This window comes from Biomphalaria glabrata, chromosome 3 (genome assembly GCF_947242115.1).
Source record: "Biomphalaria glabrata chromosome 3, xgBioGlab47.1, whole genome shotgun sequence".
Lineage (NCBI taxonomy): Eukaryota > Metazoa > Mollusca > Gastropoda > Planorbidae > Biomphalaria > Biomphalaria glabrata.
In genome coordinates this window covers 25,972,417-25,995,246 of record NC_074713.1, presented here as the reverse complement: position 1 = coordinate 25,995,246, position 22,830 = coordinate 25,972,417, and the positions used below count along the sequence as shown (strand labels likewise).

The 22,830-nt window shown below is 35.4% G+C and overlaps 1 protein-coding gene across 4 annotated transcripts; it reads right to left on the bottom strand.

Moving 5' to 3' along the window:
• Nucleotides 1-58: 58 nt before the first annotated feature.
• On the bottom strand, nt 59-22,085 carry LOC106057010 (sphingosine-1-phosphate phosphatase 2-like). Of its 4 annotated transcripts, none has more exons than XM_056024233.1 (5): nt 19,047-19,184; nt 13,563-13,757; nt 9,019-9,708; nt 7,141-7,230; nt 59-2,162 (listed from the first exon to the last, which is right to left on the bottom strand). In XM_056024233.1, exons 3-5 carry the CDS (start codon nt 9,655-9,657, stop codon nt 1,593-1,595), a joined length of 1,299 nt encoding a protein of 432 aa, XP_055880208.1. In that variant the 5' UTR covers nt 9,658-9,708; nt 13,563-13,757; nt 19,047-19,184; the 3' UTR covers nt 59-1,592. The 4 variants fall into 4 exon arrangements, with proteins under 4 accessions (XP_055880208.1, XP_055880207.1, XP_013069473.2 ...); XM_056024232.1 differs by having other exon boundaries at nt 13,563-13,982; nt 19,047-19,150; XM_013214019.2 differs by lacking the exons at nt 13,563-13,757; nt 19,047-19,184 and adding an exon at nt 21,968-22,085.
• Nucleotides 22,086-22,830: the final 745 nt, after the last annotated feature.

The following is a 22,830-nucleotide window of genomic DNA, read 5'->3' as shown; positions in this document are numbered from 1 at the left end:
GAAAAATGTCATCCGTATCTAAGTAAAATAAAATTTACACAATAAAATTGTTAAAAAATTATTATTTCAACAAGTATTTTTATATTCAATAACAGTGACTGATGTAATCAACAATGATGACAAAAGCAGAATAAAACAAGCAAAATATAAAAATAATTTAAAAAAAATGTTTATCTGAGAAAAACTACATATTTACAGCTATATATCTAAATATATACAAGTTATTTCCCTTTTTTCGAGATCATTAATTGCTAAATAACTAATTGACTAATTGGTTAATTTTCAATTGATTCATGTTTTGTTAGATACAATAAATTGTTGCTTAAAGATTTAACTTGACTCGAGCATTGGTGTAGGAGAAACAATGTGTATAGTTATCTAAGGGGACAAACCCCCAAATATTTAGTCATAGCTCTGAATACTGAAAAATAAATTTCGCTTGTTGGTATCAAACAAAATAATAAATTATTAGTAATTAATAGACTAATGGGTTAATTTTCGTATTGATTCGTGCATTGTCTTCGCCGGTTAATAATTGTGTAAAGTTTCAACTTGAAGGGTGAAGGAATGTGATAGAAATAACGTGTTCCAACTTGTTACTGGACAGACAGAGCGAGTTGATATAAGCTTTGTAACAATAAAACATCTTTAGTTATTCCTTTACTACGTTTGAAAGACAACAGAGGACATATTGTCAATAAAATGGACTAAAATAAACAAAACTAAAACTAATGAAAGAAAAAAGCTTTGAAATGCAGACCCAAGAATAGATTTGAAATCAATGATAGCTTTAACCTAGCAATTGACAAATGATTTTGATTGAACTGAATAATGTTGCTACGTCATCGGTCTTTGCCGCTCCGGAAAAGACAGCTCTATTCTCCTTCAAAAGTTGTCAATATTTAATGATGCCAATAAAGCCTTTACCGAACAAATAATATTTTTCCCACATTAGTAAAACTTTTTTTTAAGAATATGAAACTAGATATTTTAAAATATTATGTATTTCTTTTTGTTAAGACATAAAGTTTATCACATTTCACATCCACAATGAAATTTTAATGAGTCCTCCACAAATAAAAACATTTTTTTTTTAAATAGCCATCCTTTGTATTCCATGAAGAGGACATGTCCTGAGGTAACTGTATACCGATTAATACTTGCACACTGTCCCTTGTGGCTAACATTAAACTGTATTGACAATAGGAGTCCATATGAATAGTCCTTTGATAATTAAAAAAATTAATTAATTTAATTAATTAATTTTTAAAGTTATATATATTCTTATCTCCAAATTATAAACATGTCGATAAAATACTGATTTGAATCAAACTGCGATCCTTTCCGTCTTTGAAAATTAAAACACACAATCCATGTGTCTTTTCAACATATCAGAGATATGAGACAACAATAACAAAAACAACAAAAAAAAAACAACTAAGAAAGCTGGAGGTTTTTTTTATGCATTACTAGATCAATACAATGTTTTGGCATCTGGATTAAGAAATGTAGTCTATTTAATTTTCAACTTGTCAGCTGGAATTCATTTTTATCACAGTAAAAAAAAAACATAAATAATGTTCTCCTTGAGATTAGCTAAATGTTTCGGATAACAAAGCTACTCTGTCCAGATTAAGCGCTGAGAAAATGATCTGTGGTAAATAAAGTCCGACTGATGCGGCAACAAAGAAGCCTCCATATCGGTAAGGGATCTCCAAGCGACGCTTTGTCTCCCGGTCGTTGGGATTACAGCGCAAGCACCAAGAAAATAAATGCAGAACAATTAACTTGGTCACCACCGCAAAGAGACTGATGAATGGCACCCCGATCAGCTGCCGCAGCAGCAACAGCCCAATGTCCACGTGTGATGGAACACTTAACGAAAGGGGCAGAGTTTCAGGAGCAGGTCTGGAGTCGGACATTTTCCTAATCAGCCAGAGACCTTGGTAGATCCCTGAGAAAACGCCCAGAGACAACATTGTGTCCGCCCTGGTGGTGCTCCACTTCTCCACTCGTGGGTACATCAGACCCAGAGCCACACAGGTCAGCACGAGTACAGGAGTGGACAGGGGGTGGGAGATGAGGAACCTGTCTACCGGGTCCACAAAGGGCGCAGTGACCGACATCAAGACAGCAGCAAACAAAACACCTGCAATGACATCCTGAAAAACAATAACAAAAAGGTTTGGCTTTAATCAGCTGCAGGGTTTTCTTTTAAAATGGTTTTATGTCTTAAAACAAATGATGTATTTGTTTTAAGACTAACTAATTCATAACAATAAGGCTAATAGAATATCCAATTATTCAAGTGCTATACTATGGCTAAAGAAAAAGTTTTAATATAAATTTAACAAGCGAAGCATGATGGATGATAGTTAATATTCTTTCGTTTCTTTTTATTTTGTATAATGATTGTTTTTTTTTTTTTCTTAAACGTTTAATAGTTTTATTTTTATAAGCGCAAAGTTGGTGTTAGGGGATCGCGATATTTTGATCTTGCAAAAAAAAAAAAGACCATTTTGTTTTGAAATTATATCTGCATTATACATGCACATACATATATACCATTTTTAAACAATATTTAAAGTCAATACTTATTTTGCCTGCACTTTTTCCCATCGCAATGTACAATATAGTAATGTAACTAAACTAAAGAAGATAAATAGCTTATATATGTATATATAAAGTTGATGGAAATTTTCACTTTGGTTTCTTTATGGTCACTGTTATGAATGACATGAATGTGTAAGCTTGTTGGGGATATCATATTTTATTTAGTGCAGTGATTCCCAAAGTGGTCTATATAGACCCCCAGGGGTCTACGAAGACTTCCAAGGGGTCTACGAAAGTGAAAAAATAAATTGGGGGTCCATGAGATGTCCACGGGGGTCTACGATAATAAATTACATTTAATCAGGTTGCGACTTTAATTTTCACATCCCACTAATGTAATTATTTATTAAACTAATCTATGATTTGTACCTTAGTTAATCCTTTAAATATGTATCAAACGAAAAGTTGTAGCATTTAATTTCAATACTTATTTCACTAGCTTAATTTTGTCTCCATGTAACTAATGTTAAACAAAAAGAAAGACTGTACAGCGTTGATTATTTAAAATTGGGATTAATTCTTTCCTTGTCAAATAAGCGGTTTTATGACAATATTAAACCAATTACGCTGGAGGATCGTTTGAGACGATGCCAGCCTGACAAAATAGATAAAGGTTTGAAAAACTTTCGAACACTCAAAGATAAAGTTCAGAATAGACCCACAAAATCCCTCTTCGACATCATATAGAGAAAATGATGGTTTGTAGGCGACTTACAATATCTCTTTACTTATAGCAAAAACCGGTTGATTTTATCAGCCGTTGTAGTTTTAAAAACTGTTTTACACAAACCTACATCTGATATTATTAAAACATTTTCTTTAAGCAACAATACAGTTCAATGGCATATTAGTGGTATGAGTTATAAAATTGAAGGCTTCTTATGTAATGCTTTATAAACGACATACATTCTGTGTTTTGGATCAGCGGTATCACAGGCTCTGACAGAATGTAATGCTGTGTGCTTCAAACTGGTTAAGGGCCGCCGGCTCCTTATTTTTAACAGGGTTGACCCACGAAATGTTTCCAGTGTTTGGGTAAAGTTGCAAGCAGCAGAGGTTTGAATTCTGTTTTCCTTCTGCTAGGTGGGCAGCAAGCCAAGGCTAATGAGCCCTTCCTGCTCAAAGTTACTGGTTTAGGCGCCGGTAACTCAGCTTCGCCCCTTCTCCTGTTAGTGAAAACAGTTCCGTATGGCCAATATTTGAGCCACACGTGAAAGATCAAGAAATACACGAGAAACTGCGCTTTGCGAAAACTTTTACAAATAAGGCAAATTAATTAATTGATTAATTAATTTCTAATGTTTGATGATTACATCATAGAACAACAAATTCCTATATGAAACATAATATCCATAGCAACGGATAATAGACGAGCAAAACAGACATTTCCAGTGTGTTTTGGTGATTCCAGTAAAAAATATTAATTGTTATTTTAATTGGTTTAAATTTGAATTTCATGAATAAAAAAAGATAAATATCTATTTTTCATTCTTACACTCACTACTGTTAGAAATTAGTTTTAAAAAATGGAGTTGATGAATTTGCAAAAATGCAAATATAAGTTAAGCAGGGGGCATCCATGGCGCGAAGGGGTTCAATGAACCCGGGCCCACAAGCAATAGGGGTCCACAGCTGTGGCGTAGCAACCATGGCGCGAAGGAGCTCATTACGCTTGGGCCCATGCCTGAAGGCTAGTTGGAGCCCACATTAGAACTTAGGAAGAACATTTGTTTGTTCATTTGAAACACTTATAAGTAGTTTAACTCTGTTAAGAAGTTGTAAAAACATTGACTTTTAAGAAACTATTACTTATATACAATCCTAACTGAATCAAACGTTATGACATAATTATTTTTTTTAAGAAAAATGTACAATCTTTACATTGGAATGTATTGACATTTAGTTTTCTCATTTTTTGTCACACACTAAATTTGTCTTATTGGCTGGAGAGGAGCCCATCAAGATGTTCTTGAACCCGGAGTACTAGTGTGATATTTACTTGTGTAGCAGACAGTGGTTACGTCCTATAGTCCTAGCAGTACTGGTGTGATATTTACTTGTGTACCAGGCAGTGGTTATGTCCTATATTCCTCGCAGTACTGGTGTGATATTTACTTGTGTAGCAGGCAGTGGTTACGTCCTATAGTCCTCGCAGTACTGGTGTGATATTTACTTGTGTAGCAGGCAGTGGTTATGTCCTATATTCCTCGCAGTACTGGTGTGATATTTACTTGTGTAGCAGGCAGTGGTTACGTCCTATAGTCCTAGCAGTACTGGTGTGATATTTACTTGTGTAGCAGGCAGTGGTTACGTCCTATAGTCCTAGCAGTACTAGTGTGATATTTACTTGTGTAGCAGGCAGTGGTTACGTCCTATAGTCCTAGCAGTACTGGTGTGATATTTACTTGTGTAGCAAGCAGTGGTTACGTCCTATAGTCCTCGCAGTACTGGTGTGATATTTACTTGTGTAGCAAGCAGTGGTTACGTCCTATAGTCCTCGCAGTACTAGTGTGATATTTACTTGTGTAGCAGGCAGTGGTTACGTCCTATAGTCCTAGCAGTACTGGTGTGATATTTACTTGTGTAGCAGGCAGTGGTTACGTCCTATAGTCCTAGCTGTACTGGTGTGATATTTACTTGTGTAGCAAGCAGTGGTTACGTCCTATAGTCCTAGCTGTACTGGTGTGATATTTACTTGTGTAGCAAGCAGTGGTTACGTCCTATAGTCCTCGCAGTACTGGTGTGATATTTACTTGTGTAGCAAGCAGTGGTTACGTCCTATAGTCATCGCAGTAATGGTGTGATATTTACTTATACATCTGGCCATCACCTAAATTAAAATTTAACTTAACACTAATAGTCCAATATTTAAACTACATGCTTACATATTACTTCCTAATGTGTCTTAAAACGAATAGATATTAATGAATAATATCGTTTTATCCCGTGCTTTTAAGAATGTGCACTTATAATACTGTCTCTAATTCAGTCACAATAAGCACTGACACTTGATTTCCAACATCAATTCGGTCCAACACCAAGCCGTGTTTATGCCATCTCCCATTTAGCTCGATCCTGTCACACAAGTCCTGGGTTGGATCCCCATACTAAATGAAATATAGATGTGCAATGTTTTCTTGGAGGTTCAGCGAGTGCCTATTTAAATTATTCCGATAGCGGATTCCAGCGGTGGTTGATTTTGAAACCAATACGATGCCAATGCCCATACATTCTCATCGTATGACCTCAAAACCATCCATTCGAAGTTTGTTAGTTGTTTTTCTTTTTTTTTGCGGTGGTTGATTTTGAAACCAATATGATGCCAATGCCCACACATTCTCATCGTATGACCTCAAAACCATCCATTCGAAGTTTGTTAGTTTCTTTTTTTTCTTGCGGTGGTTGATTTTGAAACCAATATGATGCCAATGCCCACACATTCTCATCGTATGACCTTAAAACCATCCATTCTAATAACTTATTTTTTTAAAAAAGGTAAGATCTTTACATTGGAATGTCTTTACATTTAGATTACTCATTTTTGTCACACACCAAATTTGTCTTATTGGCTGGAGGGGACCCACCAAAATGTTCTTGAACCCGGGCCCACCAAGATGTTCTTGAACCCGGGCCCACGGGTACCTTGCTACGCCACTGGCAGGGGGTCTACCGAAAAGCAAAAAACATGGCAAGCGGTCTACGAGATAAAAAAGTTTGGGAACCACTGATTTAGTGGGCCTACAACTGACTCCTGGGATACACATGAATTTCTATAAACAGAGACTTGACTTAATCCTTTTTACTCTACGTTGAACTTGGGGCCGCGACAGTATTTCGCTATCAGACTATGTTCTGGACGATTCCCCTCCGTTGGGTCCATGTCCATCCTACCGTCTTTGCTTTTTGTTCCACTGATCTCATTGGTCTCCCAACCGTCCTCTTCCCCAAGTCAGTCTGTAGTACTATTTGTTAATCTGGAAGTCTCCTGGTCATAAAAAAGGAACTGATGTACGGCCCGTTTATTGATAAATCTTGTCATTTTCTTATGTTCCGTGCATTACTGCCCGAGCAGGCGCTAAAAGGCTAAGAACGCTCGATTCCTTAGGTTAGGGTCTATAATTTTATATTACTTGGTTGTAGTAAGGTCCCCTCAAATGGCTATGCTACAATACAGCTATGCTACCGTTATGCCGCCTTTGCGATATAGTAATATGTTTCTTTTTAAATATAAATAAATTTGTGACTAAAAATAGGTATTCTTTGTTTTTTAGGCGGAGAGCAATGCGAATTGCAGAAAATAAAAAAAAAATGTTTGCTGTCAACTCCGAGACGCATGACAAGTTAAATTATTGCATAATACATAGATATAGAAGAATTGCGTAGAGATTTCGGAATGATTTCAAAGTAAAGAAATTGATACAATATGCGCTTTGATCTAAGTCTCTTCCATTCGCCCTCACTTCAAACATGTTTCAAACTGAGACCCCACTAAAGTGTATTATTTAGACTATTCTGTAGCGAACTTACCAATGCGCTGTGCATACCAAGATAGATGCGACTAGAACAGACCAACAGACACCAAGATACCGCAATCAGCAGGCCAAACAACAAACTGAACTGAGGAGAACAAGACAATTGCTTCAGAGAGAGAGAGAGAGAGAGAGATGCTTGATACTATAGTTTATAAATAAGAAATGTTCCTAAACAAATGTAGATTAATACGCTCTATTCATATATATTTGTGAAACATATAGGTATAGATTTGACTATTTACTCATTTCAAGAAATGATTCCATTTAGTAAGCTTAAAACTACGTTCATTTATTTTACGAAAAAAACATTCAAAATTGTGATAAAAAGAGAGAGGCATTATAATGTCCAGTAGCTTTAGAGAATGTGTTCAAAGAATAAATAAAATAAATGGTAACCCTTGTCAATGTTTTTAAGCCAGTACTTATAATATAATTCACATAATTCCACATAATTAAAAGGGAAGTAGAAATGTTTTCTTAACCCAACTGTGATGTGTTTATTTACCTTAGAATGAACTTTAAACAAGTAAAATAAAGATTTTTTAAAGAGAGAAAATGTAATGTTATGTTATTTATATATATAAATAAAGACAAAATAATCCTTGTTAATAATTAAAAGAGAAATCTTATCTTATCTTATGTAATACAGAAGTTACTTCAAAAAAAGAAGACGATTACGTCCTACGCGTCGTGCATCTAATCATGCATGTTAACCAATGACCTAAATTCTGCCAAGTTACTGATTTTCCTGGCTGGCTCAGGCAACCCATTCCATGCTCTAATAGCACTAGGGTAGAAGGAACATTTGTACAAATTTGTCCTAGCATATCGAACGAGGGATAGTGGATTTTTCTTAACCCAACTGTTGGAAGTTTATTAACCCTAGAATTAACTTTTAAGAAGTAAATCATATATGATTTTATTTTTGGCGATTACTTTGCTCTTAATGTGACATTAATAATCAGAATCTAGTTTGGCGACCTACAGATCCAGATTTAGAAGACCGGTGCGCAAAAAGTTCCAGAACGTCTATTTATTTCACTCTTTAATGAATACATGCGGAAATACCCGATGACGTAGGTGTGTTCAAGAGAAAGACTGTTTAGACCCCCCCCCCCCAGGCCAAATTTAATTTTTAGATTAAAATACTTGAAAAAAATTATAAGTCAAACCACACTGTTCCCTATGTGACCAATTAGCTAAAAATTCTTTTCCCAAAGATATATATAATTACGGAGACGCTGATTGGACAGTTGCTCTTAGGAATCCCGTGAATGAAAAACCCAATTTCATTTATCACATATAGATGCAGAGCATTTCCTATAAAAGCACATTTCTTATTCCATATACTAGGTTGAATTAATACAAGTGCTCTTTCTTCTCCTCTGCAGCATGGAACAGGTTGCAAGGATCAAGCTAGAAAAAAAAAACAATGACTGTGTTTATGTCTCTTGGATCTATTTCTTTTTTGAAAGAACGTCTGTAGTTAAAGTGATATGGCTGGTCGTGTGGCATACGCTCCGGAATGATGTCTACTTGATGGTCGAACAATGACCACCGCCATCCTCTGCTAGAGGTTTAGTGCTAGGACTAATAATCGTTATTTGTGAAGGAAGGTCTTACAAGTCAAGTTAAAGAACACAGCTCACAATAAATAAATCTGCCATTCATTACTATAAGAAAGGGATATGAGAGGTTCTCAAACTTGATAGACTCACCTATAACCATAGGAAAGGAGTATGGGAGGTCCTCAAACTTGATAAACTCACCTCATAACTGTAAGAAAGGAATATGAGAGGTTCGCAAGCTTGCTAAACTCACCTCATAACCATAAGAAAGGCATGTGAATGGGTCTCAAACTTGCAAGACTCACCTCATAGCGTCCGCACATGTAAAACAGCATTCCGAAAGGCAGCACGAAGCCCACCATGGCATGGGTCGAGGGCATTCCATACTCCAGCCCGTACCTCTCCTCCAGCCTGATAGCGGGAGGTGACCTCGGCCTGGGCCACTTGATGATATCCTTGGCCACCTGGCCCACGTACATGATGACTATCCACATGAGAAGTGTCTTTCTCAGGACGAAGCTGTCGAAGCTCCAGACACACACGGAGAAGAACAAGGTGTAGAACGTGGAGTTGCCCAGACCTGCCCCGAACGTGAAGAGCCAGTAGAGGCACTTGTTGTCAATGGAGTATTGCAGTTCCGCCTTTTTGGTCGCCCCCGACGTGTCGCCAGCGTTATTATTGTTCTCAGTACTGTTGTCATGAGCGTGATCTCTGCGCTTCAATGTGTTATCCGAGCCATTCACCATCGAACTTTCGACCAGCCCATTTGACTTCGAGGATATATCACTTCCGTTGGGCGCATTGTTGTCAACACCGTGGTTGCTATGGGTACCGCTGCGAGCATCGAAGCTAGCGGAGCTTCTGATACCACAAGCACGTTGAAACTTAGCCACAAGATGCGGATCATCCAAATAGTAAATCCATTGCACTAAAGTGGAGGCCATCTTCGATCTAGCTGTGGTGTTGGCTTGGTATGGTCACATAACGTTCGTGAGCTATTGTGGAATATACGAGAATATTAAGAATACTATTTTAATATAGCAATGATGTTGTTTTAACTGGAGTTATTTAACTTGACATTTCAAAATCATAATTAACTTTATAATAATAATAATAATATTATAATAATAATACCAATAATATTAATAATATATATTTGTAAACAGTTACGAAAAAATCTATATAAAAAAAAAGTCTTTATTTAGTTTACTTTACATATTTCTGCTCTACTATTTATTTACGCTCTCATTTTATTTAAGTTACCGTTTTGAATGGCTTTATTTCCATTGACTGTTGTAACACTATTGTTTGGTGAGAATCATGAGAAGATATGATTCCATGTGAAATAGGGGTTTTCACATTGGCAATCACGGGGTACCATTTTTGTTGGTCACATGATAAAGACCACATGGGCAAAGAGTCAGTTCACGCCATGATGTAATAGGAGATAGAAGTGTTTGTATTTTAGACAAAAGTATTTATGTGCTTGAAGAATTCACTGGGATTGTAATATTAATCTGTGGCACTATTCTATAATATTTTATGGTAATTCTGCAGGAATTCAAGGGGCAGCCATCTTTGTTACTATTTTGTTATTGTTTATGTTTCAAAGAAATCCCAAGATAGTGTCTTAAAAAATACCAAGAATTAACATTACTTCAGTGTTTTCAAAGCAATGCTATTTTTTCTTTTAATTTTTGACTTGGTGTCAATACAATACGTTTCTTATTGTTCTGTCTTCTTTTTAATTGTTAAATATTGTCTATATCTATTCTGAATTATTCTGATATAGAGAAACTAAATTTAACTAGGCCTACAATAAATTTCAGCACAGTTTATTACCAAAAATTAATTGACCTTTATTGACTTTAAGAACCTTGTCATATTAATATAGTAATTAGTCTAGTTCTAGATCTAGATTCTAGCAGTTAGATTATGAGTCTAATTAATAGACTTATTAGGAGTAGATGATACCGATATAGCTAGATCTAGCATATTATTTAGCTTCAAAAAGAAAAACAAACAAAAACCCAAATCGGAGAGAAAACCCAAGATACAAGATAACAGTCTAAACAATAACAAAGATGGCTGCCCCTTGAACTCCTGCAGAATTACCTATTTTATGAAGACTGAGATTGCCAATATATTGTCAATATCTTCTGTGTAATAAAAACCAAGTCTTTTATTCTTCTGATTTATGTGTGATTCTACATGTTATGTTGTGATCTCATTACTCAATAGTCATAGTAAAAATACGCGATAACAAAATTGAGGAAAATAAATTTAATTAATAATAATAAGAACATTACATCAATACCAGAAGAGGTATATACAGCACACTAAGCCAGTAACACCAATAGCATTATGGATGTTACAGCTGTCACTACTTTTCACAGTTTCTCTAGCAACATTTCCCAGAGTTAACAAGGGTCACTCTGCGCATTTGGAGACCATCCCTTGAGAGAAGCACTTTAAATAGCCCGCCAGATGTGAACTTGCAGTTAAGAAGTGTATGCTTCTATTAAGTGTGATTATCGATTGATCTCAAATCGGGAACAACTACTTGTCACTGTCTCAGTTGACATTGCATGATCTAAAGTTCACGTCATGTTAAGAGTTAAAAGACACGTGGAATTCCTGATGTAGAAAACAGGAAGTAGAATGAATAAAGTTGACTTTGAGTTCAGTCAAGTCAAGTCAGTAAGGTTTTGCTCCCGGTCCCGAAAGGTTGGACGTTGCTTCCTGGACTGGTGTATATATATATGTATATAGCATGAAAGTCGATGGACTAATGATTGTTGATTAATAATATTTGAGAATTGATTTCATTATGTGCTTGTTGAATATTAAAGTATTATTCGTATTTCAATGGATATCTATAATTGGAGTTCCAGTGTCACTAGTAGTAATTGTTCTTATTGTTACCCGCTGAGATGCGGACGTGATTTGTAACTAACATATATTGGATACATTTGATACCGCTGTTATGCGGATAGGATTGTTTATTATTTCTTGACTTGTAGCACCAACAAGGAGTGCAGTATTATTATTGTGTTGTAAAATAAACTTTGTATTTGTCTGCTGAAACGGACTTAGGTCAGTTTATAGTATTTGTCTTGTCACCCAGCATTACACGACATTCGCATTCTGCAACGTTACACCATTCAACATTCATTTATATTACTAGACTAAATTAAGTTTTCTGCTATAGGCCTAGTCTACCAATCGTCCACCACCACCCTTTTGAAGCATGCTATGGTATGTTGGAGTAAGACACTCCGGACTGTCGTCTCATTTGTCAGAGTTCCAACCCTGCAGTTTCCATAACACTAATTGTACGTGTACTACGATTATCCCTACTTTCCTTTCTGGGGATGTTCTATTTCAAGGCTGCCCAAACTAAAGCCCGTGGGCCTGTGACGCAATTCTATCTTTCCTATCAAGATTTCTGCACACAGTTCACAGCCGCACAGGTTCGGTTCCACATATTTGTATTATTTTTTTTTTGAGGATTCAGGCCATGCGTGTCAGAAATTCATATTACCGCCAAGAAGAGAAAAAAATGTTTTATTTGTGATAAGCTTGACTAGAGACGGGTCATTACATTCATATACTTTCCCCGGGAACGTTCCATTGGGTTAATATAATGTTCCCGATTGTCATACAATGCTAAACAAACTAGACGTCACTTCAGGAGTACTTCAGTACAGATAAGTACAATGATATCAAGACAGTAAAATGGGTTACGTTCAAAATAGTCATACTATGTAGAATAAAAAAGTAGAAAGGGTGGGAGTTCTGGGCTTTCCCCTCCCTCCATCTAAAGCGACTCAACAACAAAATGAAAAAAAAACACACACACATTTGAGCGCTCTTTCTCTATATATTTATTGTTGGATAAAAAAAATCAATGCTCCTTTAAATGTTTTGAAAAAAAAAAAAGACTACGAACATAGAGAATCTAGTTTCCTTTGCACTGTAGTTTTAATTTAATGAAAACACAAACGACTTTAAAAAAAACAACACATGATAGGTCACTGACTAAAAAAGCAGGAAAATTGTAGGCCTATGTCTAGAAGAAAATTTTCGATACCAATACAATACATCTTAATCAGCCTTTCTAAAACTGGGGCGCCCGTCACCCCTGACTTCACATTGTGACAAGGGGTGAGTCGCGAAATGATTTTTAAGGCACACAAAATCTGTTCTACATTCATTAATCAAGTAAAAATGGTATTATTACAAATGTTTCAAAAATTAAATTATTTTTTTATAAAGAACATCCTTTTATCTTCTTAACTGGACCTTTTAGAACGTATCTCGTATTCGCGAGAGGCTTCTCAAACAAGATCGACTCAAACGTTTTTTTTTTAAAATAAATTTTAATACATCTTCTGTCCTTCGCATTTATATAAAGGCTAGTGCGGTAGTGCCGTTTCCTTCTACATTAAACATTGTTTGACCTGCGCCCAAGACGCAAGAGCAGGCATTTCTGAGTCTCATAAGGCAACAAAACATTCGACGAAGACACCTCTCTAGTTTCTAAATTTAGATCTATAATGCAAATAATATTAATTATAATTAATAGTCCTGAAGACTAGGTACATCAGCAATACTATTACTATTACTAGATCTACTAGACTCTGTCTAGGTTATAGTCAATACTAGTTAATAGTAGGTTAGTTCTAGTCTAGCTAGATCTAGTAGTTTCTAGATATCTACATGACAACCAGCGGTTGCAAAATTTTCATTCAATACTCGATTTTAACTTTGCGCTCTATTTTTGATCTAAAACATTGTAAAAAGAGCATTAATAAAATGAATAAAAGATGGAAAAGTGTTAACTTACTTGAGAAGACTACACACTACTAGGATATCTTTCTTTGGCAGCACGCGCATAGATCCAACCATGGAATTATACTAGCTCTTTCATAAACAGTCAAGTCACATTGAACAATTGTTTTCCCTAGCAGAAATTTCCGGTCACGTAAAACACGATGCGCAATGATTTTATGTGTTTAAATTGATTCTAAATTAGAGGCAACTGTACGAAGGGAACAATAAAAAGTCAAATATTGAAACTTATCACTGACAATGAAGACAAGTGAATTTTACAGATTACAGTATAAAAACAATTCCTTAAGGTAAAGAAACACTGTACATCAAGCCCTTCTTTTGGCAGCTAGGGTCCGGGGCGACCGCAAGCGTTTTTTAAGCACTCTTCACTGCAGAAATGCATTCTCATGACATCTAAAGCTCATTATTCATCCTATTAAAAAGGCAGGTAGGTCAAATAAAGTAAAATAAAGTAACGTGGGGGGCAAGAGCTGATACTGAAGTGTGAATGACAAATGAGACACAAGTAGTGTAAGTATAACTATATTAGGCGTATTTATCGTAATATTATCTTTATATTCAGTGAGACCAGTTGAAGTAGGCCGGTTTTGGTCAGAATAAGACTCCAGCAGAATGAAGGTTTAACGCTCTTTGGCTATTCCACCATTTAAAGGCCCTAACTACCTTGCAAATACAACAGATTTTTCCTTGAAATGAAAAGATTCCATATAGATTTAGATTAAGGCTTTAAGGGTTGTCTTTGTGTAACTTCGTTTTGTTACAGAACTATAATTCAAAAATCTGAACAAAATAACATCGGAAAAGGAAGGATAAATTAAGAAGAACAATTAGATTCTGCTCAATTTTTTTAATTTATTTTTAGGATTCAATTATAAATTGTGCGTGAGTTAATTAATTATATATTGTAATCGTTTATCTCATCCCTTTGAATGCAGCGAAATGACAATAGCTTTAGATTTATCTTTTTAATGCAATTAGGATAACTTTTTTTTAATATTGTTTCTTCTTCTTCTTCTAGCCAGCTTTATTGCTGCTGAGCTGTGAGCTCTTTTGCAGACTGTGCCAGGAAAAAAAGTGTGCTGTTTTCTTCAGTTGTTCAGCACTGCCTGTTGGTTATGTTGGGCTGTAGTGGAAGTAGGGTCTGCCTAAGGTGGATTATGGAGGGGCATTCAAAGAGGATATGGTTTACGGTTTCAAAGGGGTGGGCGCAGTGTCCGCAAAGGGGGAGTTGTGTGGAGTTTATTTTGTTCAGGTGGTAATTTAATAGTGGTGTGTGTCCTGTTCTTAGTTGGAAAATTGTAGATTGTTCTTTGCGGGGGAGGAAGTTAATACTGTCCAGTTTGTTAGGCGTAGTCATTTCTTTGTACATGGCTCTATGTGTTTCCTCATGCCCATTGGTTGAGCCACTCCTCTTTGTGATTGTTGACTAACATTGACCTTAAGGTGAGGTAGTTAAAAGGTCTATCTGGTTGTTCCATAGATGAACCTGCCTTTGATAGCTTATCTGCCTTTTCATTTCCCATGATGCCAATGTTTCCATGGATCCACTGTAGTGTGATATTGATATTTAATTTTGATATCATCTGATGGATTATCACAATTAGTGTTGTCAACTCTCTTGGGCTGTTTGAGGTGCTGCTGTTGCAGAGTAGATTGGGAGTCTGTAAAGACAACAATATATCTGATGGTGGTTGCACTCCTTCATATAATTTGTTTTCCACTGTCTGTAGTGCTATGGTAATTGCCTCAATTTCGGCTTGGAAGTTTGAGCAGTAATCCCCACAAGGTGCACTTATCTCAAAGTGTTTATTTTTAGGGAAGACCAGGAAGGCACCAAGACCAGCATTGATGATGGCTTTGAAAGCCGATCCGTCTGTATATTGTTAGACACCTTATTTATATAGGTTAGTTATTTTAGTTATTTAGCGACGCACCATAGTAGACGCATATTGAACGGGACTAGTGACGTTTGGGATATGTTGGGTTAGAGACCGGAAAATGAGTTAGCGATAGAACACTCCAGGGTAACGACGTGTTTAGTGACAGAGACTTCTACTGTGGCCTTTTATCATAATAAATATATATTAACTTGTTCATCATCGTTGATGAAACAGACACAAAACCTATCAAGCTTAAGCCATATAGAATACCGCTACATTTACAAGACAAAGTAAAGAAAGAAATAGACAATTTACTAGAATCAGGTATAATTGAACCATCAACATCTCCTTATGATTCACCAATTGTGATAGCCAAAAAGAAGAATGGAGATATAAGGTTATGTATTGATTATAGGAAACTTAACAACATCACAGAATTTGACCCATATCCAATGCCAAATATAGAGGATATTTTACATAAATTAAATGGAGCAAAATTTTTTACTAAATTAGATTTAACTAAAGGTTATTGGCAAATACCTTTAACAGAAAATGCAAAACCTTACACAGCATTTGTAACACCATATGGTATTTTTCAATGGAATTATATGAGTTTTGGATTAGTAAATGCACCTGCCACATTTAATAGAATGATGAACATGATAATTGGAAACAAAGAAAATGTTATTTGCTATTTGGATGACATATGTATTTTTAATAATAGTTGGGAGGAACATTTGGTAGATGTAAAAGAAGTATTCAAAATAATAAAAGAAAGTGGACTTACAATTCAAGCAGAAAAAGTAGAAATAGGATTGGAGGAAATAATTTTCTTAGGACATAAAGTAAATAACAACATGATTAGCCCTATTGAAGATAACATAAAGAAAGTACTTAATATTGAAATACCTACAACAAAAAGACAAATTAAAAGTATATTGGGAATAGTAAATTATTACAGAAAGTTTATAAAGAACTTAGCAGAAATAGTGAATCCACTAAATGACTTACTTAAAAAAGGAAAACCTCAAAAAGTAGTTTGTAATGAGGAATGTGTGAAAGCTATTGACAGAATTAAAGATGTTTTTAGTCATGAACTAATATTAAGACTACCTGATAAAGACAAAATATTTTATGTCACAACTGATGCATCTGGTAATGCTATTGGTGGTTGTTTAATGCAGAACTATGATAACTTACATCCTATATTATATGTAAGCAGAAAATTGTCAGAGGCAGAGAAAAAATATAGTGTCATTGAAAGAGAAGCCTTAGCTGTAATATGGGTAATTACTAAGCTAGAGAGCTATTTAATAGGAAGGAAATTCATTTTATTAACTGATCATAAACCTATTCAGTATATACAGCAAAAGAGCATGAAAAACAGTCGTGTTTATAGATGGTTCTTAGCACTACAGGAGTACAAATTGGAAGTGAAAGCTATTAGTGGATCTGTGAATATTGTAGCTGATCTATTGTCTAGAATGACATTGAAATGAAATACTTTTGTAAATAAACTATGATTATATTGAGTATGTAATATATATTAATATATTGACACCATTTATATGTTATGAAAAAGGGAGATAAGTAAATTTGATGTTAAGCATTTAAAAGTAAGTATGGATATATTTTTTTTTGTGTGAATCATTTCATATATCATTGACGAAAGTTAGTTCTATGGAAAAGGGTGAGTATAAAAGAAAAATGGACAAAAGCGTATAAAAGGGTGGTAAGAAAAAATGTATTGAATGTGTAAATAAAGTTTGTAATTGTTTTTTGAAATATTGTATTTTATCAGATTACTGCCAGTGAAGAACATTTGAGATGTGTAGGACATGCCCATAAGATGCCACATTTTCCTCCATGATGAACGGTGTACCAATGAAGATGATTTTGGAATGTTATGAACTGTTATGAACATTGAATATGAGGAACTGTCAAGATGAAGATGTCAAGATGAAGATGTCAAGATTTTATGTTTGTGGTCTTCCCCTTAAATTGAAAATGCCCTTGTAAGACTTGACAGTAGTGGAAAAATATTGACATATTTTTTTTTCAAGGGGGGGAGGAATCTGTTAGACACCTTATTTATATAGGTTAGTTATTTTAGTTATTTAGCGACGCACCATAGTAGACGCATATTGAACGGGACTAGTGACGTTTGGGATATGTTGGGTTAGAGACCGGAAAATGAGTTAGCGATAGAACACTCCAGGGTAACGACGTGTTTAGTGACAGAGACTTCTACTGTGGCCTTTTATCATAATAAATATATATTAACTTGTTCATCATCGTTGACTACATCTCTTCACCTGTTACAATCGATGTGCCAGTTCTTGTTTGTGTTGTTGGTCAACTACACGTAATACACCCGAACAATTACACCCAAACGATTGCAGAGTAATTGGTTGACTTCAAGACAGCCTGAACTAGCAACATCACAATATATATGGATAGCTGTTTTTTGATAGCTTTCAATTGTTTCAAGCGTGCCTACTTTGAGCTCCAGTGGATTTGATTCTTTTGTTAAGGTGTTATTTAGTAAATGTGTTTTGATGGTTGGTTGTTTGTAGTTTAGTCCGGGCGTAATGTTTGAAAATCTGGTAATCTATTCTCTGTTATTGGGTAGGTGGTGTTTTAGGGCTAGTTCGTCAGTAAGGTGCTTTTTTTTGGTTGTTTTTCCTATTTCTCTGTGTTAGTAATTTATTAGGATGATCGTCCTTCAACCTTCTGCATCTCTCAATAGCTTCTAATGCTGCTCTGTTGCGCCTTAACTTAAGAGGTTCAATATTGGAGTCTATTTCACAGGGTGCTGTGGGAGTAGTTCTCATACCTCCACTAATTAGCCGCAAGGCTTGGTTTTGGATTGTGTCTAATGATGATTGATAGGTTTTGTTGGCAGCTACTTGTATGGAGAGACAGTTATCCATTACAGATCTGACGTATCCAGTGTATAACTGTCTTAAGGTTTTCTTTTCAGCTCCCCAGGATGTTCCTGCTAGGTGTTTTATTATGTTTAATCTTTGTGATGCTATTAGGATTTTTTTTTCACACCGCATGTAATAGGAAGCGGAAATGACGTAAGGCATGTTGAACATAAGTAGACTTATGGGAAAAGAAAAAGAAATTGCTTTAAAAATTCGGATTTTGTGACTGCGGCCTCTTGGGGAAATACCGAAAATAAAATACAAAGGTTTAATATACAGCTGGCGGTATTAGCTTGTCCTCAGGCTGCGAACATATCAAATCCGGTTCTTAGTGAGCAACTAGAAGGTAAAAAGAACCTGTGAACGAAATTTTATGCGAATTCATATGAAAGTTTAAGAGATTTCTTGATCAACGAATCAGTCAGTCAGTGGTATTTTCGTAAATACATAATAAATTGACAATATATAGCCAACTATTTAGACCAAGTCATGATCTAGATATATGTAGAGATCTAGATCATCGTGCAAAAAATTAACACTATTTGCATCTAACAATCCATCACATTAAAAAAAAATCTAGAATCTAATTAAAGTGCAATTATTTATATGAAAAGAAATCAATTCTCGTGAATGAAACACAAACACATGTTACTAAATCATTGTTACTTTCTAGATTCGAATCCATTTTGAAAAGACTAGGCCTACTAGATGTAGATCTACGTACATTAAGTGGCGCCATTTAATGTAGGAACGACTAGGAACACTGGTGTAAACTAGGCTAGATATAAACTTGACTTCCTGACATTACTGATGACTAGAGTAACATAGTGAGTGTGTGTGTCTGTGTGTGTGTCTTTGTGTGTATGTGGCAATGCGTTTTTGCGATTGAGTGTGTGAGGGGATGTTGAGTGTCAGGGGAGCTAACTTTTTCTTCGCTGCTCACGTTCATTCATTTTTTTTTATGGTAATGAAAAAAAAAAGGTTGCCAGTTTTTTTATGCTAGGTTTAGTGAAACCCATATAGCAGTGTTTCTCAAAATTTTACCAGTGGTGCCTCTTATTCGAAAAACAAAAGTTCGTTTGCTGGGTACTTGGAGGAGCGCCGTACTCTCTTATGATAGGGGTCGAAGAGGTTTTTAAGAAAGCAAAGGAGGATCTGGGAAATCGTTTTAAGCGTTTCATGCGTATATTGACTCTGCAATGCTTATTTTCTCTTGTAAAGATTGGGCTTGTTAAAAAGGTTAAAGTAAAAAAGAGGTGGGACGGGACGATAGTGTTTCCTTGCAATCACAAGAACTATTCATAGTGAAAAAAAAAGCCGTAGGTCAAATAAAGTCTAATAAAGAAGGGGTCAGCACATGCTAATACAAGTCCGCGAGAGACGTTAGAGGTACCTACAGCGAACGTACCTCTGTAATGAGCGAGATTGTCGTACTAGGCCTATCGTCTTCGTGTTAAGTAAGACGTCTTGCGGTGGATCTTTTTAGATTTTGTCACACACACACACACCTCGTGGACATAACGATGTACAACTGTTGGAAGAGTTTCGACCATTTTGATGCTAGACATTTGAGAACAATCAATTTAGCGAAGACATTTTGAAATGTCAAATTGAGTTTATATTTTTGAAGATGTCTCCCTCGAGAACGATTTATTTATCATATAAACCTACACTCCCTTCTGAGAACATGATAAGACGTCTTTGACTTTTAATATTTTCATTTTTGAAACATTTGTAATAATGTCATTTTATTTGGTTAGAATTCAAACATGGGTGAATAGCTACATTGATATATTTTGTATTTTGCTCCTTGAAACCAAAAATTGACCGGCTTCGCTTCCCTCCCCATTTTTGTTAGGACGTCGCGCCCCATTAGGTTGTCGCGCCCTACAGACAGTTGAAGAAACGCTGCCATGTGATACAATGTCGTTATGTCCAATTCAAATGGATAACAAAAAGTTACAAAGGCAAAAGTTCGTCTCTCGAGACGTAAAATGCCACAGAATTGAAATGTTGATTTTTTTTTTAATTTAATATTAATATTAAATTAATATTTTATTAAATAATTAAAATGGTGAAAATGAACAACGTATACAGTGTATCCGATACTTGTCAAAGAAGATATCATTTTGTTCAGCTAGTAGACCTAATAAGCACACATGTTTCCAAATGGTAATATTTTTATTTAGCATTTGTATCTTTACGTTCACCTATCCCTTAGTCTTTATTTAGGTTATAAGTCATGCAACTTGTGTTTATTCTTTTTAGTTGTTTAAAGCAAATTATCATTCTAAACAGTCACTATTAGGCTACTAGTGTTCAAAATGTCAAATTTAGAGTATCTTTGCCTTATTAAATGAAACCAAGTTTTTAACTATACTAAAACCTTTAAAGCTGACTCGTCGAGAGTTTTAACTAGAGTAGTTCTATATTAAGAGGAACTTAATTGTGTTTTAAACTCCTAGGCTTTGTGCTACACTTCAAATGCTAGTCTCTCTCAAGTCAAATTGCTTTTTTTTTTATTTCGGGATCTTTAGGGCGCCTCTGAGTTCATCCAGCTCTAAAAATAAATACGATTGGTCTGTGTGCTGGTATCATGACACCCTCGTTAACCGTGGGCCAAGAAACAGATGACCTTTACATCATTTGCCCCCATAGACCGCATGGTCTGAAAGGAGAACTTTACTTTTACAACAGTTTTTCAATGTGATTGGACGGCTGTGACACTTAGTCCTGACCAGTCTTGCCATTAACCAAAACGAAGCCAGTTTATTTTTTATTGAATCTAAATGAACATCACAGCAATTGGTGAGTTTCGCTAGTAATAGCATTTTCTTAGCCTTCAGTCGAATAGAAGGATAATGTTCTAAAAAGTAAAGCATTCCCTTTCAGACCTTGCGATCTATGGGGCAGAGGATGTTAAAGTCATCTGTTTCTTTGGCCAACGATTAAAGAGCAGGGTGTTGTGTGGCCAGCACAGCGACCAAACGCCTTTACTTTCCTCAACTAAAATCAGGTACCCATTAGAGTTAGGTGGAATCAGGGACACCTTAAAAATCCCGAGATTAAAAATCGTAGTCTTCACGAAGATTCGAACACAGAACATCAGGTTCGGAAGCCAAGTTCTTAACCATTCGACCATCACGCCCCCTCAATTTCATTGATGATAACATAGAATCTACTTCAAGATTTACTATGTTGAGAGAAATTCGGACAAATCTGGCAATGCACAGCAAGCCAGCTATGATCTCAATCGACGACGGAAGGCGAGCCAAATTTTTTAAAAAATGCTCCTTAAATACCCAAAAAATTTTAACTTTTAACTGTGATTTAGATCTTGGATACATGCATATGTGCCCAAGATATTTCTTGTGAATAGAGCTAAGTAACAACAATGGAAGGTATTATTTTATCTTAGAACCGACATAGATGTAGCTTCTATATTTGTGGCTAATATAAGTTTCATTAAAAGCAGCTTAGCGACAAATAGGCTACGCATTTTTTTAAAAGACATATAGACGTACACAAATTGTTGAAATGTGTAAACATACGCATTTATATACACATATATTTGTTTTATTACTTACCAGTCAAAACGACTCAACATTTAAACTGCTCCAGTTATCTCAATCTTGATGTGTATGTTACAATCTCTATGTGTGGTTGTGGGTGGTGGTCGTGTACTGATAACTAATGGCCAACCACTGAGTTACTTATCGGTCTTTAACCTATATAGTGTCTCCACTCTCGTTTTCTTTATTTAATCCCTTTCATATATGATTCATTCAACTGCGTAATGATGTTGATTTTTCCAATGCGTTTTAAGCGGCCCCCGCAGGGAATTGCAAATACTGGTTTGAGTTATTTGTCTGTCCTTGTGAAAAAAAAACAACAAAAGTATAAAAATACTTTTTTAAAAACAAAGCTTATATTAAGTGTGATTGTATCAATTAGTTTGGAGAAAGAGGGTGTATCTGGTTGAAAGTTACACTGATAAATTGTTAAATCTATTTTATTTAAAAAAGTTGTAGGGTTTAAGCCTCCTCAAGCCAATACACTAACCACTGTGCCAGTGAAGTCCTTATGAAAATAGAAGGTCTCATAGCTATCTATTGCTAGTTTCAAACTTATAATGGGGATCAATTCAACTTATACAGCCACAATAGTCAAGTAGGCTACAATTTCTTTCCCTTGTTCAAAACCAAGCAAAATAATTACTTACCTATTATTATTTGGTTAATTTTGTATTGATTAATACTTGTTTTGTCAGGAACGAGAAATAGGTGTGCGAAGTTTCAACTTGATCCGAGAATGGGTGTTGGAAAAATAACGTGTTTAAATTCTTCACCAGACAGACAGAGTGAGTTGATATAAGATTTGTACAAATTACATTGCTGCTAGCTCCTCTTAACAAATAAAATATAAACACTAGCAATCTAGCGCTCAATAG

Excerpts from the sequence above, each read along its gene's own strand:
- LOC106057010 (XM_013214019.2), bottom strand. The coding sequence starts at position 9,657 with ATGGCCTCCACTTTAGTGCAATGGATTTACTATTTGGATGATCCGCAT. Across the intron at positions 7,231-9,018 it reads ACATGTGCGGACGCTATGAG|TTCAGTTTGTTGTTTGGCCT; the intron begins GTGAGTCTTGCA and ends TGTTCTCCTCAG. Across the intron at positions 2,163-7,140 it reads TTGGTATGCACAGCGCATTG|GATGTCATTGCAGGTGTTTT; the intron begins GTAAGTTCGCTA and ends ATTGTTTTTCAG.